Source organism: Gobius niger, assembly GCF_951799975.1.
Source record: "Gobius niger genome assembly, chromosome: 1".
NCBI lineage: Eukaryota > Metazoa > Chordata > Actinopteri > Gobiiformes > Gobiidae > Gobius > Gobius niger.
This window is the reverse complement of record NC_136852.1, coordinates 54,298,532-54,314,055: the sequence shown is the minus strand read 5'-3', so window position 1 is coordinate 54,314,055 and position 15,524 is coordinate 54,298,532. Positions and strand designations below refer to the sequence as shown.

General features: G+C 43.0%; 1 protein-coding gene across 1 annotated transcript in view; it reads left to right on the top strand.

Moving 5' to 3' along the window:
• Nucleotides 1-607: 607 nt before the first annotated feature.
• Nucleotides 608-15,524, top strand: part of hmcn2 (hemicentin 2) — a 38,825-nt gene continuing 23,908 nt past the window's right edge. Inside the window, exons 1-22 of the mRNA XM_079557754.1 lie at nt 608-984; nt 2,131-2,201; nt 2,389-2,547; nt 2,881-3,003; nt 7,867-8,038; nt 8,102-8,208; nt 8,281-8,401; nt 8,481-8,744; nt 8,856-9,000; nt 9,307-9,428; nt 9,619-9,891; nt 10,269-10,410; nt 10,691-10,818; nt 11,186-11,299; nt 11,379-11,537; nt 11,745-11,933; nt 12,636-12,731; nt 12,816-12,943; nt 13,023-13,167; nt 14,197-14,309; nt 14,967-15,126; nt 15,239-15,398. Coding sequence (XP_079413880.1) covers nt 729-984; nt 2,131-2,201; nt 2,389-2,547; nt 2,881-3,003; nt 7,867-8,038; nt 8,102-8,208; nt 8,281-8,401; nt 8,481-8,744; nt 8,856-9,000; nt 9,307-9,428; nt 9,619-9,891; nt 10,269-10,410; nt 10,691-10,818; nt 11,186-11,299; nt 11,379-11,537; nt 11,745-11,933; nt 12,636-12,731; nt 12,816-12,943; nt 13,023-13,167; nt 14,197-14,309; nt 14,967-15,126; nt 15,239-15,398 — 3,347 coding nt within the window. The 5' untranslated portion in view covers nt 608-728. The remainder of the gene's footprint in view (nt 985-2,130; nt 2,202-2,388; nt 2,548-2,880; nt 3,004-7,866; nt 8,039-8,101; nt 8,209-8,280; nt 8,402-8,480; nt 8,745-8,855; nt 9,001-9,306; nt 9,429-9,618; nt 9,892-10,268; nt 10,411-10,690; nt 10,819-11,185; nt 11,300-11,378; nt 11,538-11,744; nt 11,934-12,635; nt 12,732-12,815; nt 12,944-13,022; nt 13,168-14,196; nt 14,310-14,966; nt 15,127-15,238; nt 15,399-15,524) is intronic.

The following is a 15,524-nucleotide window of genomic DNA, read 5'->3' as shown; positions in this document are numbered from 1 at the left end:
TGTTGTGCCTATACATTTTTGTATACAGGTTCATCTTTCTGAAAATGCACTACTTTTTTAATTAAATAATTTAAAATCCTTTTTACTCGACAGTAAAATTGATATGTTGCATACAGCACAACTCCGTCATCTGTTGGCGGGACTTTTCAAATGGACGCTTGTGCAAAATTAGATTGGTGTCAGTGGAGTGGGCTATATGCTGTCTATTTTTAAAGGCAAGACTGTTGCTGAAACAATGTTCTGGTCATGTCCAAAATAACAAAGTCCAGACTCCTGCCTGTAGTGCGCGTAAAGTTGTTTTAATGTCGTGTCTCGGGTGCCCAGAACTGTGCCAAACTGAATTGACTGGGAATGTCATATAGCGTTAAAGCCTAGAGTCAGTGCGAGGTCAAGTTATGCACGCTCACGCGCACACACGCTCAAAATCAGGTTGGGTCTCGAGAACCTTTTAATACCCATCCCCGCCCCCGTTTGAAGCGTCAGAGAAAGAGCTCTCCTGGGGCTCTCGAGCGCTCAACTGGTCTACACGCTTCATTCAGTGCAAACTTTACGCACGGGTGTATCATGTGGAAGTCTTTTACACTGGATTTTTGATTTATTTTTCTTGGATTCTGCGGGAAAGCTGTTGACTTTTTGTTACTTTTTTCCCTTGAAAAACTTCAGAGTTTTACGATTTCGTTGTGATTTTGACCGATTCCAGTCTTGACAGATGCGGTAAAACCTAAAACATGTCCACTGCCTTGAAGTGCCTCGTCTTGGCGCTCTGCGTCAGCGCGCACAAAGTTTTGGCAGACCCCCGGCTGGACGACGTTGATGAATCCGATGACAGCGCCTCGACCCTCGCTTTTGTGTTTGACGTTACCGGCTCCATGTACGACGATCTCAAACAGGTGATAGACGGCGCCTCAAGGATTCTGGAAAAGACCCTGAGCCGAAGGACCAGACCCATCAAAAACTTTGTTCTTGTCCCCTTCCATGACCCAGGTAACCCAATATAAACAAAGGCCAGCTGTGCAGTTACGCTATGGTCAGTTTATAGTGATACATTGAAATATTTATTGGACATTTCCCCCGAAGGCATTTGATTACAGTCCTGACCATTGAATCACATGTAAATTAATGCAGAACAAGCCACAACACATCCTTCACCTTGTTTCCCCAATGAATAGCTTGTAGTTTGGAAAAAGCATCAGAACAACATGAACTAGCAGGCCACTTAATCCAGGTGTGCCTTTACATAGAGAAGTATTATCAGCAGGTAAACCTATTATACTGTATGTGCCGGTGCCCTATATGGGAAAGGAGCTTCTTGAAAATAAGAGTCCTCTAATGGGGGGCAGGGTGTTTGAGGCCTGATGAGAAGCATATGCTGTCTGCTTGTATGTAATTACCCCAATCACCCCCCACCCCTGTGCCACCCCCACCCCCTTTCTATGCTAAAGTCTGTAGAAAGCCCTCTTCAGGCCGGTCGCTGTAGTCCTGGGCCCTGGGGGGGATGGTGATGGCTTGCGCCAACTCTCCTTACATTTTGGAGTTTAATGTGCCCTGCCCTTGGGGACCTTGTAAACTTTGGAGATCCGCAAAGGAACTCTGTATAGCTAACAAAGGGGCGTGACAGTGCTGTCAGTTTTCCATGCACTCATGTGGAGCGCTGGAAACTTGAAAGCATCCTCAGTCAGAAGATAGATAGACAACTCTGAAATGTCACTTCACACACACATCTGCAAGCTCTGTATCATTAGTCCCACAGGCTGACAAACCGTCTGTTGAAATGACAAGCACAGGCAGAAATGAGGACGCTCCACACCAAGTGACAAGTGTGTGGATATACTGACTTGTAGTAGGCTTACATAATGCCACTTTAAAATGTAATGTGCGGTGTAATGCTTATGGTTATCAGCTGGCACCAGAGGGGATTCAAGTCTTGTATTTTCCTGACATAAACAAAGAAAATGAAGCAATAAGGCAGATGCGCAAAATGTTAAACAGATTACTCAGACAGCCTTGCTTTGCAGTGTGTGAGTTTGGTTGTTTGCATGAAAACAACTGTGGTTCATGTTTCTTTTTTAAAACTCTCTTGCAAAGCACTAATACATGTTAATCTTCTGTTGACAACCTCTCATATCGCAGATATTGGACCTGTTTCCATCACTACTGACCCAAAGAAATTTCAGAAGGATCTCCAAGAGCTGTTTGTCCAGGTGGGAACCATAACACAGATTTCTGCACAGGATTTGTACCACGGTGTATACTTTGCATGCTCTGTAACTAGGTCAGTGGTCGGCGTGTTGTAAGTAGAGGTCACCATGTTTTAGCAAGAAAAGCAAATGTAATGACCATTTAAACTTCTACTGTAAACCGGTATCATGTGTGATTGCGGTTACGCAGGGTGGAGGTGACTGTCCTGAGATGAGCGTAGGAGCCATAAAGAAAGCTCTGGAGGTGTCACTGCCCGGATCATTTATTTATGTCTTCACGGACGCCAGGGCCAAAGACTACCGCCTCAAACGGGACGTCCTGCAGCTGGTCCAGCTACGGCAGTCACAGGTGAGACCCAACTGCGCACAGTGGTTTTTTCCGTGTTTACTGTAACTTTTACTGCTGTGTAATGAAGTCACTTGTCAGCATCGTGTGTCACTTTGGATATGGTCTTGAATGTTCATCCTTTCTGCAAATCATTCTTTGCTGACAAAATCTGTTATATAACCAGTTGTAATCTCCATGTTTGCTACATTGCTACACCAAATGTTTTTTTGTTTACTGATACGCACATTAAAGCCGTTCTGAATATCATAACACTGTGCAGTATTTTCATAAGTTGTTGCTTCGTAATAGTATTTAATCATCATCCCATTAACCATCTCGCCCTCTGCCTCTCAGGTGGTGTTCGTTCTGACCGGGGACTGTGGGGACCGCTCCCAACCTGGATACCGGGTTTACGAGGAGATCGCTGCCACCTCCTCAGGACAGATTTTCCACTTGGACAAGCAGCAGGTCAATGAGGTGAGTCCATGTTTGATTACAATGTTAATTTGCATTTACAATCATAATTACGCCTGCCACGAGTGAATGATCTATAATGAGTTTAATTAAAGTGGACTGGGTTGAGAGGAAGGGTCTTTTCCACAGTGAAAACTTGGACATTTGGAAGACACTGGTGAAATTATAATGGGTAATTCTTAATACGTTGAACAAAATGACACGGTAATAGGCCAACCTGCGCTTGCCAAGTAGGCAGTTTGCAGTAGACATTGTAAGGACTTGCAAACCTGTGCAATATCCTCTTTCCTCCTCCACTTCGTTAAAGCTCTTGGAATCACTCTCGGCATAATCGTAGCAAGTGTAAAAAAAAGGGTGAATGATGGGTGTTTTTATGGATGTGATGTATTTTAAACTTCCGTGGTATGAGACACAGATGAGCAGTTCTTTTGTATGGGAAGCAGCTCGTAACAGAAGCCCAGTCTCGCAGCAGCCAAAGAAAGCAGGGCTCACTTCCCTGGCAGACGTAAAAGAAGCCAGCATTTCCTCCAGGAGAGACACTGGTATCCCGCACGTCGGCACAGGAGATGGGCTGGCTAGTGCTGAACGGGAGCCAATGCTTGTGTGCTCCGGTGGCCCACTGAACCCCTGAACTCAGATCTGTTTTCTGTCAACTCGTGACTGCGTATAGGAAAACATACACTCACTGGCCACTTCATTAGATTCGTCTGTCGAGCGGTATTAGCGGAGTGTCTAATTTGGTAGCATGGGTGCAACACGGTGGTAGTATAAAACAAATCTGCAGGTTCTAACTAAGTAATTACTTTTTAGTGGTTTTCAACAATTGTAACACTACTACACATGTGTCATTGTACTCTCGTGATGATAACTTTTTTACTCCCACTCTTTTTGTCAATTATCTATAAATGATTTCGAGCTATACCGAATGACGTGGCTATCAAATGGTTGTGTGCAACAGTCTGCCTAAATAGCCTTTTGTCTCTTTTTGTTTTTGAGTTGAGGCAGCTCATGCGCAATGTGTTTTGGTACTAAAAGCACACAAAGAAGCCATTTTTGGGATGCCTCCTCCTGAAACGCTGTTTTTAGAACTCGCTCGTGGCTGGTGTGCTACCAAATTCATGCAAATCCTTTAATCCTTAAAATCCTACCACATTTAGAACCAAAATACTCCTTCATAAAAGCTGCTAAATAATGTGCGGCCAATTTAAATATTATATGACCTTTTGAGATCTTAAGTGGAGAGAAAGCCATGTTTATTTTATATTTCTAATCCGAGGATGTGATCTGTAATGACTTCCTCTTTCCTGCACAGCTGCCCTGTGGAATTGGCTCCAAGTTTTGAACACAACAGCTCATTGTCTGCTCAGCATATTGCACTTCTCACATTTAACTGTGATTAGCAGGAAAATCTGTTAACACAAGCGTGAACAGGGAAATCCCTCCGTAGTCACGCTGAATTAATGAGACTCAGAGAGATGATGAGTTAAATTTTTTTTTTTTCAAGCATGTCCTACATTTCCTTACAATCCTTTAACTGAGTGCCGATTTAAAAATAGTGTTTTCCGTTTTTTAAACTCATAATACAGGCCAGTATCGTCTCAAAGGTGTTTTTGATTCTGTACATGTGGATTTCTCATTAGATGGATCCTGAGAGTTAAGAGAGGAAATGGTCCGTGCCAAATTTAGACTGGAACCTAAATATGCTTTGTATTTATTCCTAGCCAAAATATTATGAGTTTAGAATTTGTAGTACAGACATGTCCAAAGTGCGGTTCAGATTTCATATGGCCCTGGTCCATGAATGTTTACATCCAACCTGCCTTTTAGTCGCTTTGCATTTTTGGTCAGTCCTCTTACTGTTCTCAAAGCAGCATGAGTTGTTTTGTTTACTTATATTTTGAGAATGCGCCACTTTTTCGTCGGGCTGCACTGTATGAAGAAAAAACTGCAGTATTTGATAGCTGTTCTGAATATTGCAATATTTCTCTAACCTAAGTTGGTCGATATAACAATATAAAATTAAATCATGATCTGACTATGTTACTATGTGAAGTTTTGGATTGGTGACCAATTTGGAAAGATTGCAGTGATTTAAAGCAAGGGTCCATACAGCAGTAAGAGCTCCCAATTTTTAAAATTTATTTCTTACACCATTTCTTACACCATGCCCTTCATGAGGCCCGAAATGTCACTTTAAATGGTGTAAGAAATAAATTTAAAAAATTGGGAGCTCTTACTGCTGTGCGGACCCTTGCTTTAAACCATTGTATTCTTATTTTGGATCCAGCACGCAGGTTTCACTGTTTTTGGATGTGCGTGCCTATTTCCTTTTAGCCAATTTAGAAAGATTGCCATGTTATGATTCAGTGCTCTTCTGCTCTTAATCCCCACCTGAACCGAGCACATTTTCTCCAGTTTGACTTTACCCAAATCTAAAAACTTCTTCAAAAAAAGCGACAAAAACGAGGATGAAAATGCAAGAAAAAAATTACCAAAAAAATGACAAAAACGGGACAAAACGGGAAAAAACGGGGAAAAAAGGGACATAAAACTGAAACAAAGGTAAAAAAAAAAAAAATACAAAAATACAAAAACATAACTAAAACGTGCCAAAAAAGTGACCTATATGTGACAAAAAGGTGTTGAAATAGTCACAAAAAAGTGAGGCATTACACTGTTGCTCTCAGTCAAGAAGTTTTTAGATTTGGCTAAAGCCGAACTGGAGACGATGCGCTCAGTTAAGGCTAAGAGGTTAACGCAGCTCTGAGCTCTCATTCAGACATAAGGCACTCTTCCTCTTATTGATCATACCGCTTTGAGTGGGTGACCGGTGGATTTAACCTCCACACACCACAGTGTAAACTATCAGAAGTAGTAGTTAACACGGTACAGTCATCTCTTCCATGCAAGATAAAGCTGCATAAAGTGCACATGTTCAAAATCTAAATTGTAATCTAGAGTATTGCAACATAAGCCTTTTACCAGATTATCCACCTCTCAATATACAAAATGATGAAGTAATCAAGTGCATTTCCACATTCCTAAAACTGTCTGTCCTCGGGAGTGGGTTGAGAGTGATGTATTACCCACTGTACCTCTTACTACTGTAGGCTCCACTTGGAGAGGGGAAAGCCGTGCTAGGTGTGTTTTAACGTCCCTCTGAGGGGTTGAAGGGGGCTCCAGCTGGGATTGGTTTACTCTTAATGGCGTTAATTTGTGCAAGGACATCTCTTTCTCTGTCTGTGATGGTGGTGTTTACGCTGGGACAAGGGGTCTGACAACCCCTGGCCACTGGGAGGTCTGTGCTCGAGTCAGCAGAAAGATTTTGTATATAATATAATGCTACATAGAGCCTCTTTTGGACTATGAATAGCAGCATAAGGCCTGCTGAGATAAGCCAGATGAGGTTTCACTTATGTTTAGATCTTCACTCTTCCTTGTGGTGGAGACAGGAAGAGGCCGTTTTAAGTCTGTTTGTTTCTTCATGTTATGTTTCATTTCATCCTTTTGGAACTTTTCATGAAAGGAATGAAAGAATGAATGAACTTGATTTCTCCACCTTAACATGTGTATTTGGGTTTGGGTGATAGTTTCGGCTTAAACCTCCGAACAAATGGAAACTCCTGACACCATGCCCTGCTGAGAGTGACGCAGTAAAGAATGAAAAGAACTCCTTTAGATTTTTCATACTAACTGAATATGATTAATATAATAGTAATAATAATAATAGTAATAAAAGTAGTAGTAGTAGTAGTAGTAGTAGTAGTAGTAGTAGTAGTAGTAGTAGTAGTAGTAGTGGTAGTAGTAATAATAATAGTATAAACCTCATCATAAATGTGTCTTTAATGAGGGAACAATATTGTAAATGCTTAAGCACTCAATACAGTCCAATTAGCATAAAATGGGCCTTGACAGCCTCGGTCCAGTTTGAGGGGCTGAAAGTGCCCACTCATCCCTGCCCTCTTGCATAAGCGGCAGACAGTGTCACAAAGCAGATGTAGGTCAGAACTGAGCAGTTTCCTGTCCGGTTCCTGATACACATGTGGCAGACATCACGGCTGTTTCCAGCTGCTGTCAGCAGCATGACCTGCCATAGTAAAAACGGAGACCTAAAAGACCTCATTACTTTATTAAAGCGATTTAAAGTAAAATATAGGTAGTTACTGGCTTCAGCCCTAAGGAAGACATGTGTTTTGTCAACTGTCAACTATCAAGTCAGCAGCTTCTTGTGGTTCAGTTGCTGTGAAATGTGTAGTGTTTGACACTTCTGTTCTTTCAGTGAAAACAAAAGAAGACTGTATTCCTCAGCTCATGGTAGCAGTTGTGTATAGTGTCTGTCAGACACTTGTTGAACTTAAATTATGTGTTTCCTTCGGGAACGAGTGTGGAGCAGTATAATCTTAAGTGATGATTGTTTTAGCAGTTCAATGTTATCAAACGGCCTCTTATTTTAGAGCAGTGATTTGATTTTTAATGTAGAAAAGCTTTGACACCATCTGGTTTTAAAACCACAATAAAATAGAATAGACTTTTTGGTGTATTGTATGTCTTAAACAAAGGCGCTTTTTTATCGGCAATATAAACCATCTGATGATTCAAGCTGCAGAGGTAGACTGCTGTCTCACAGACTGTGGGAGACTCTCTTGTGGGAATACGCGCTTGGAAGTGCAGAAAACTGTGTGTCATCATTTTGACAGTGGAACTGCTTTACTTTTTCAAAGTCTCTCTGAGGAATACTCTGTAAATGAAAGACAAATGTCTTGGTATAATGTATTGGAGGAAAGGCCCTGTTTGAATGTGGCTACCGTACATCATACATCAGATAACCTCTGCTAATGCTATGCTTCTGTTTTATTCCCATGGCAGGTTTTAAAATGGGTCGAGGAGACCGTTCAGGCCATGAAGGTCCATCTGCTTTCATCCAACCATGACAGCGCCCAAGAACACAGGTGGGAAGTGCCCATCGACTCCAGCCTCCGAGAGGTCACAGTCTCACTCAGTGGACCAGCGCCGCAGATTGAGCTCAGTGATCCATTTGGTATGCCTTTTGTTTTTCACACATTAACAGGTAACCTCAGATAACCTGTTTTCTCTTTTCTAGGTCGTGTAATTGGTGAGGAGGAGGGACTTAGAGAGCTCTTGAATATCCCTAATTCTGCTCGAGTGGTTAACCTAAAATTTCCTCGACCTGGCACTTGGAACCTAAAGGTACAGTATCAAAAGAAATGGAAATGTCTCAACCCACTGAACCATTTGAACTATTAATCATCTCCTCTAAAGGTGAGCTGTAGTGGGCGGCACACTCTGCGAGTCACAGGTGTCAGCAATCTGGACTTCCGCGCTGGCTTTTCCAATATCCCAGTATCCGAGTTTAACCACACAAGAGAACGGCCGATAAAAGGTGACATCTATCTTCCTAATGCTTTCACGCTGACAACAACTGGAGAATGACACCATGATTATCTGACACTCTCTTGTAGGACTCCCTGTGTATGTTCTGTTGAAGTGCACTGGCCTGAAACCTCCAGGTCAGCTCAGCCATATGGAGCTGGTGTCTGGCTCGGGGCGCTCTTTGCGGACCATCCCCGTTCCTCTGCCCTACGACCTCGGCCAACAAGGGTTGTGGACCATCCCAGAAATCCGCACGCCTTCCCAGAGCTTCTTCATCAAGGCCATTGGGAAAGACGAGGAGGGCTACCGGTTCCAGCGCCTGTCCAGTGTCTCCTACACCAACATTATCCCAGGCAAGACCCCTTACCCCAGAGGCACATCTTCATAGAGAGGAGACTGCATTTTCCCCTGCACCTCATTAATCTCCTCGCTCACCTCTGACCTCTGTTTCCTTTCCTGTGTAGCGCCCCCGGTTGTGCGCATGTCCGACGTATTGAGGGGCTTTTACATGCTGCCCACAGTCATTACCTGCTCTGTGGAGAGTGACATCCCCTACAGGCTCAGGTTTACCAGAAGCGGGATACCCCTGGGAGAGGAAACTGTCTTTCAGTACGTCACTGTTTTTCCTGGTAATATCTTAAGCTCGCTCATATTCCCGCTATAACCTGCAGTAAAAGAGCTAATTAGATCCGTCAGTCGCTGCCTTCGTCATGAACACGTCTATAAAGAATTACTGCAGCTCGAGTCGTGAATTTTATGGCCTCATCTGTCAGGAAATGGGATATAGTTTTGGGAACATCTGATCTTGTCAACTTAAAAAAGAATTAATTATACCTCCCTCCATTAAGCTTTAACACTAAAATAACACATGGCCTAGTCTGGTCAGCTAAGTTCACTGTGTTTTCTTTTTGACAGAAATTCTGCCGTGGCGTCCTGGGAGATTGCTCATGCCTCAGCAGAAGATGAAGGCTTGTACGAATGCGTAGCACAGAGCAGCGTGGGTCAGGGACGAGCCTTGACACAGCTGACAGTAAGAGGTACGCAACGCACACAAACATCCTGCTTTCATCTGCATTTATCCATTATGGGTCTTTGAAATATAGTTGCATTCATATTTCATGTTGAAAGCATTAACTGATAAAAAGCAGGCCAAGACAAACATTTCTGCAGTGTTTGTTCACCGCTGATAACGGCAGTCTTGTGTTTTTCTTGTTTCCAATGACACAGAGCCTCCCCCCATCTTAAACCCAGCAGTCAATGTGACTTCGGCCGTGGGGGGAGTGGCGCTGTTGTCCTGTCGGGTGGAAGGGTCTATGCGCCACAACTTGACTTGGTTACGCGCGGGGCGTGCCATTGCAGCCCGGGCCGGGAGGGTGAGGGTGCTGCCCGACCATTCCCTGCACATCAGCGGAGTGCAGCCTCACGACGCTGGAGCGTACCAGTGTGTGGCCACCAACGCCAATGGAAACACGAAGATCACTGTGTGGCTGCTGGTCCCAGGTACATTTACACCCAAGTTTTACATGAAAGTCTTAAAAACTGTTGGCTTATCTTTATGCTATGAAATCTTTATAGGAGGTGAATTTCTTTTACATAATGTTCATGTAATCATAACCCCCTTCTAGTCCTATAAATATAAAATCATTATTGATCTTTCCCTAAAAAAAATGTTCCTTTATGAGCTCCACAGACACATGATTTCTGTGAATGTTTGTAATGTTATTCTATTAATAGAGATTAGTCATATATTATGTCATTGCTTTAAGGGTGATGATATCCGTACTTGACTCTTGTAAACCTGTAATAATAGGGTCATAACTGACATCATCTTACGTGGAAGGCCATGAATCACGGTCTACTCTTTGGCATTTTTTTAGAGGCTCCTTCCGTGGAGGTGCACCCCCAGAGCCAGATTTTCTCCAGAGGGGATGACATCCGCCTTGTCTGCTCTGCGTCCGGCTCCCCGCCTCCCCAGCTCTTCTGGAGTCATGGAAACATATTCCTCAGTAATCGGCCGAGGTAAGGGAACACTCAACACCTACAGCACTCAGGACAGTCACATGGCATTCCACTTAAGCTACATGGACGGCTGCCAGATCTTGTTTTTGAGTAAAAAAGTTAGGTCTGTGAACCAAATCTATATTTTCCAAAACCACAAGCAGTTACATGTCTGTAAACTGCAAAGAAACTGTCTCATGATACTTTGGAACAGCAATGTGGTGTAATGATACATTTTACTCTCCCATCTGTTCATGTAATCACATCCACAAACATGAATTTTGTTCAATGCATGTTACAGATTGAATATCAACAAGAATGGAGTTTTAACCATCAGAGGGGCCCTTCCAGAGGATGCTGGAAACTATTCATGTGTTGCAACCAATGAGGCTGGAAGTAGCTCTTATTCAGTGCTACTGGTGTATGCAGGTAAGCCAACAAAACATATCAAATTGTTTGGATTTGTGGCTCTGTTCAAGAATGGAAATGATTCGTGTCTGATTCTTTAATGCTTCATGGCCTAAAAATACAATATTATATTCCCCACTATCCACTGAGAGTTTCAGGCAATATTTTTTACTTTTAAAACTTGAAAACTTCAATATTCATATACTGGCAGACAGCCACCTTCCAGTGTCTTGTTGCTTATAATATTCACTTTTGTCATTTTTAACTAGAGTTATCTGTCAGGACTTAAGCAGCATTTCCATATCTCTTCATCTAAGTTGTCTCATTAGTCTTGACATTGTTGTTTTACTCTTACAATGTTAATGAACTATTGCCACTTTCCCCCCAGAGGTTCCCAAAACTACTGTTGTGCAGAAGAACATAGCCGTATCCGTTGGGAGAGATGCCACACTTCATTGTCAGAGCAGTGGAGTCCCTTCTCCACTTGTTCACTGGTACAAAGGTATGCAGTAGTTAAAGTTAGTCAGTTGATCTAATTGGCTCTGACTGCCAGCGTTGAAACATTTTTAATGAATTCTCAGGCGAGCTCGAGGTGGGCTCTGCACCTTTTGTGGAGCAGGATGAACAGCGCGGGACCTTGCACATTCGGGGTGTCCAGGAAGTCGATGCTGGACAATACACGTGTGTGGCCAGAAACCCTGCTGGGACATCCTCTGACACTGTCACACTGGAGGTCGGGAGTAAGTAACAACAGGATGTCCCTCATGGTCGAACAAGTGTCAAATCAAAAGCCTCCTGTATAATATAGATGTGTTTAATTTGATGTAAGACACTGCCAACAACTCCATGTTAACAATTAAAGCAAAATAGTGATCATATACAGATAAAGAACATCAAGCATTTCATTTTGCATCTTCTTTTAATGTACTTTTGTGTTTCTTTCTCAGTGCCTCCCTTGTTTTCTGAAGCTCCTGTGGACATGACAGCCAGTGTTGGGGAGAACATTACCCTTGCCTGTGTTGCTCGAGGTGTCCCATTGCCGACAGTGACCTGGTATAGACAGGACGGCAGGCCAGTTCTCACCAACAGCCAAAGTAGGACGAAGCTACTGGAGAATGGGCATCTTCAAATCCAGAGTGAGTTATCTTTAATTAGTCCTATACAGGTCATAAGGCCGCAGGGGTTGGAAGAATTTGGCATGTATTTTTGGTGATGCCCTGGAAAGCTTTTACTCATTTCGAGGTGAAGTTATGGTCCTTTACTGTCCCTGTAGGGAGATTTGTTCTTCAGTGCCGCTGGGGCAACCTCTCAAGACCAGAGGGATAGATGAGTTCAGGAGTTTTTAGATGTTTGTGCAATATTTAAATGGGTTAAGGTAATTTAGTTCATAAATGGTTAAGACAAGACCAACATGATTATTTATTTGTGTAAGTCACATCATAGACCAAATCATCCAGCAACAGAGGACCACACACTTTTACTCATTACATCAGCCTCAAAGCTCTGCATGAAAAGATTTAATCATTTATGAATTCGCAGAAGGTAAATCATGACTAAACATAACCAAATGCCCGAACAATAATAGCCTTTTATGTCTTGTCTCCCATGCTTAGAGGAGAATTAGGTGAGTAAGCCATGTGTGTTGACAGACTGGAAGCAGACCTATCCCCATTAATCCTGTTATTTTCTATTTTTACCTCCTAATTGCTCTGCAGCAGTGCACTTGGCTCCAAGTGAAGGAGCTATGTCAATAGAAAATGTGGTTTCAATTTTCTGTTATTGTTAAGGTAAATTGTCCCGCAATAGACAAAGACTTTACAGTAAATTGTTGCCTACAGGTGTTTGGCTGGACCATGAAGGCGTTTACATCTGCGAAGCCAAGAACCAATTTGGAATCATCAAAACTGAGGCTCGAGTTAGTGTCACTGGACTGGGTAGGCTTGAAGAACCTTTTTCAGTATCTTAAAAAATTGTTAATTAAATCTGTATGTATTTATTATTTTATTAACTTTATTCAGAGCCCCCACTGCTAGCGCATGTAGCACCCATCACCACTACAAGCATTGGCCAGGCTCTAAGTCTCCCTTGTATGCTGCTGGATGGTATACCTCTCCCTGAGCGTCACTGGACCCATAATGGAAGACCTGTAGGTTTCGATTATACTCAACCTACAAACTTATCTCGCACTGATAGTAAAAATTATGTTTTTCTGCTACTCTACACAGGTCAAGCTTAGCGGAAGAGTGTTTGTCCGTAGTGATGGCAGTTTGTACATTGAGAACGCTTTCTCTGAGGATGCAGGGACATACGTCTGCACTGCTGTCAATGTGGCAGGCTCAACAAACATCACAGTCACTGTGGACGTCCACGGTAAGCCATGCCATTCTGCTCCTGCTCACTACCAGATATCTCACCACAAACAATAGTTAGGAAGAGTAGATGCATTGATGGTTTCATAGCTAAATGACAAATGATACTATAGCTTTAGGATTCTACACAAGGTCAAAACAATGCTGCACTACTTTAGTTATAGTTTTCATGTGACATTCTTGGAGGTCAAACCATTTGCAAGCGCCATTGTAATGTTTGCTTTTAATCGTTTTGCACGACACAACGATCTTTCACCAAAGAAAAAAAAAGAGTGGTGCGCACTGAATGGGTGCTGCTGCCGGATGCTCTCTCATCGAATGCAATTTCTCCATCTGTGAGATCAATAAAGTCATCATCTTATCTCTTATCTTTCACCAACACAAAGTCTCCAAAGTGCTGCACTCAGTACAAACTAGCACTGATTGCAAAATAGCAGCAACTTATACAAAATATACAATAGGCCAGCGGCAAGGTAGCACTTGTGCACTAAAGCAATTCTTACTCAAGAGTCCCATCTCCAACAGTTTGCTGAATTTAGTATTTACACACAGCTTTACACTGCGTCGCCATGGTTACTGATGTCAATGAAAGCTATCTTTAGAGTTGCTCTGAAATGTCTTGTTGGTGGATCAAGTAATTTGAATGAAATGTATTATTACTTGTTTTGACACTTGGTTCAGAACATTAAAACATCGAAATAAATAGGATGCCAGTGAACACCTTCTATACCAGATTATTCGCCTTATAAAGTGTATTTTTTATATTAAATGTACTAAAACCTATCTGAAGTGGGTTTTATATTGGCCTGGCAACTTGCGAGACCTCAAATACCACATGCTTCGTCGAAAAGGACAGTGTCAGACATACGTAGGTGCCTAATAACAGACTCTCTGGATAACAGTTCACCACTGTAATAAAGACGTGCCTTGAGCCTTCGTTCCACTGACTCGCCAGGACAGTGCTAATGATGTGAGCTCGGTATTCATATTAGCTAAGGCAGCTGTGTTTTACGACCTACTTCTTCCTTAGTGCCACCAGAGATAAGCGCTGGTCCGTACCACTACATCGCCAATGAGGGCAGAGCCATTACACTCTCATGTGAGGCAACTGGAGCCCCCAAACCCACGGTTGTCTGGACTAAGGTAAGATTGCCATCCTGTAAATCAACTGCTTTTCCATGAACAAAATAATAAATGAAATCTGCTATAATAGGCCACTCGATAAGTCTAATAATATCTCAGGTTCTGTAATCAATATGACCAGACGTTGTAGCCATGGCAACATTATTGTACCGTACAGCATGATAGGAACTTTCATAGTTTATTCAAAGCCGTAGGAACGTGAGAATCAGAAGAGCTGTTTCCCCGGGCAAATTAGACTGCAGTCACCCACTGCTCCTGGCAGCTTTTCCCCATCTCACTGAAGCATGAGTCAAATGCAGAGAACAAATTTCCATATTGTGTACTCTACCTTTACCCCCTACTCTACTCAACCTCCAGTTCTCATTTAGCCACTACGTAACCCTGGATTGGTTTGTGTCAAGTTTTCATTGTGATACTCTTTGGTTTAATGTTGAATGTTGGATGACACACTACTCACGTTGTGAATCTGAAAGAGATTTAGGCAAATCAAAGACAATCTGCAAAAGCTTTCCAGGTGTGTTTAATAGCCTCCTATCTCTTTTATGGGCAAAGGGATAAAGTAATGTGTGTTCTCTGTTATTGCATTAGAGATGAAGTGTTCAGAAAGAAATCAAAGTCCCAGCTAGAGCTTATTTTGAATTGCTTTTTGCTCCCTAGGGAAGACAGCCTTTGCCCAAGGACCACCCTTCTCTGCAGCCCAATTCAGATGGCGACCTCTTCATCCCTCACCCCACAGCGGAGGACGCGGGCCTGTACATCTGCACCGCCACCAGCTCTGTGGGCTACGCCAGCCGTGAGGTCCAGCTCAGCGTCAACAGTAAGACCACATCCGCCCAGACACCGTACTGTTTGATGTTACAGTGACTTCACTCCTTTCACACACAAAAGCCTCATTCATGGCCAGTGCTCTGAAACCGCTTTTATTACAGCTCTGCCGCGGATAATGGGAGTAAGTGGTCACGACAACACAGTGAAGATGGCTGCAGAGGTCGGTGCAGAGGTCATCCTGCCCTGTGAGGCCCAGGGCAGTCCGTCTCCCCTGGTCACATGGAGGAGGAACGGGAGCCCCATCCCACCTGTCACTGCAGGGTAAGGACAGGCACAACTCAACCCCAAAGTCACCAGTCGTATTGTCATAAAGGGAAGGACCTGTTTAACCTCTTTACCCCTGCATTACCCGAGCACATTATCTCCAGTTTGGCTTTACCGAAAATC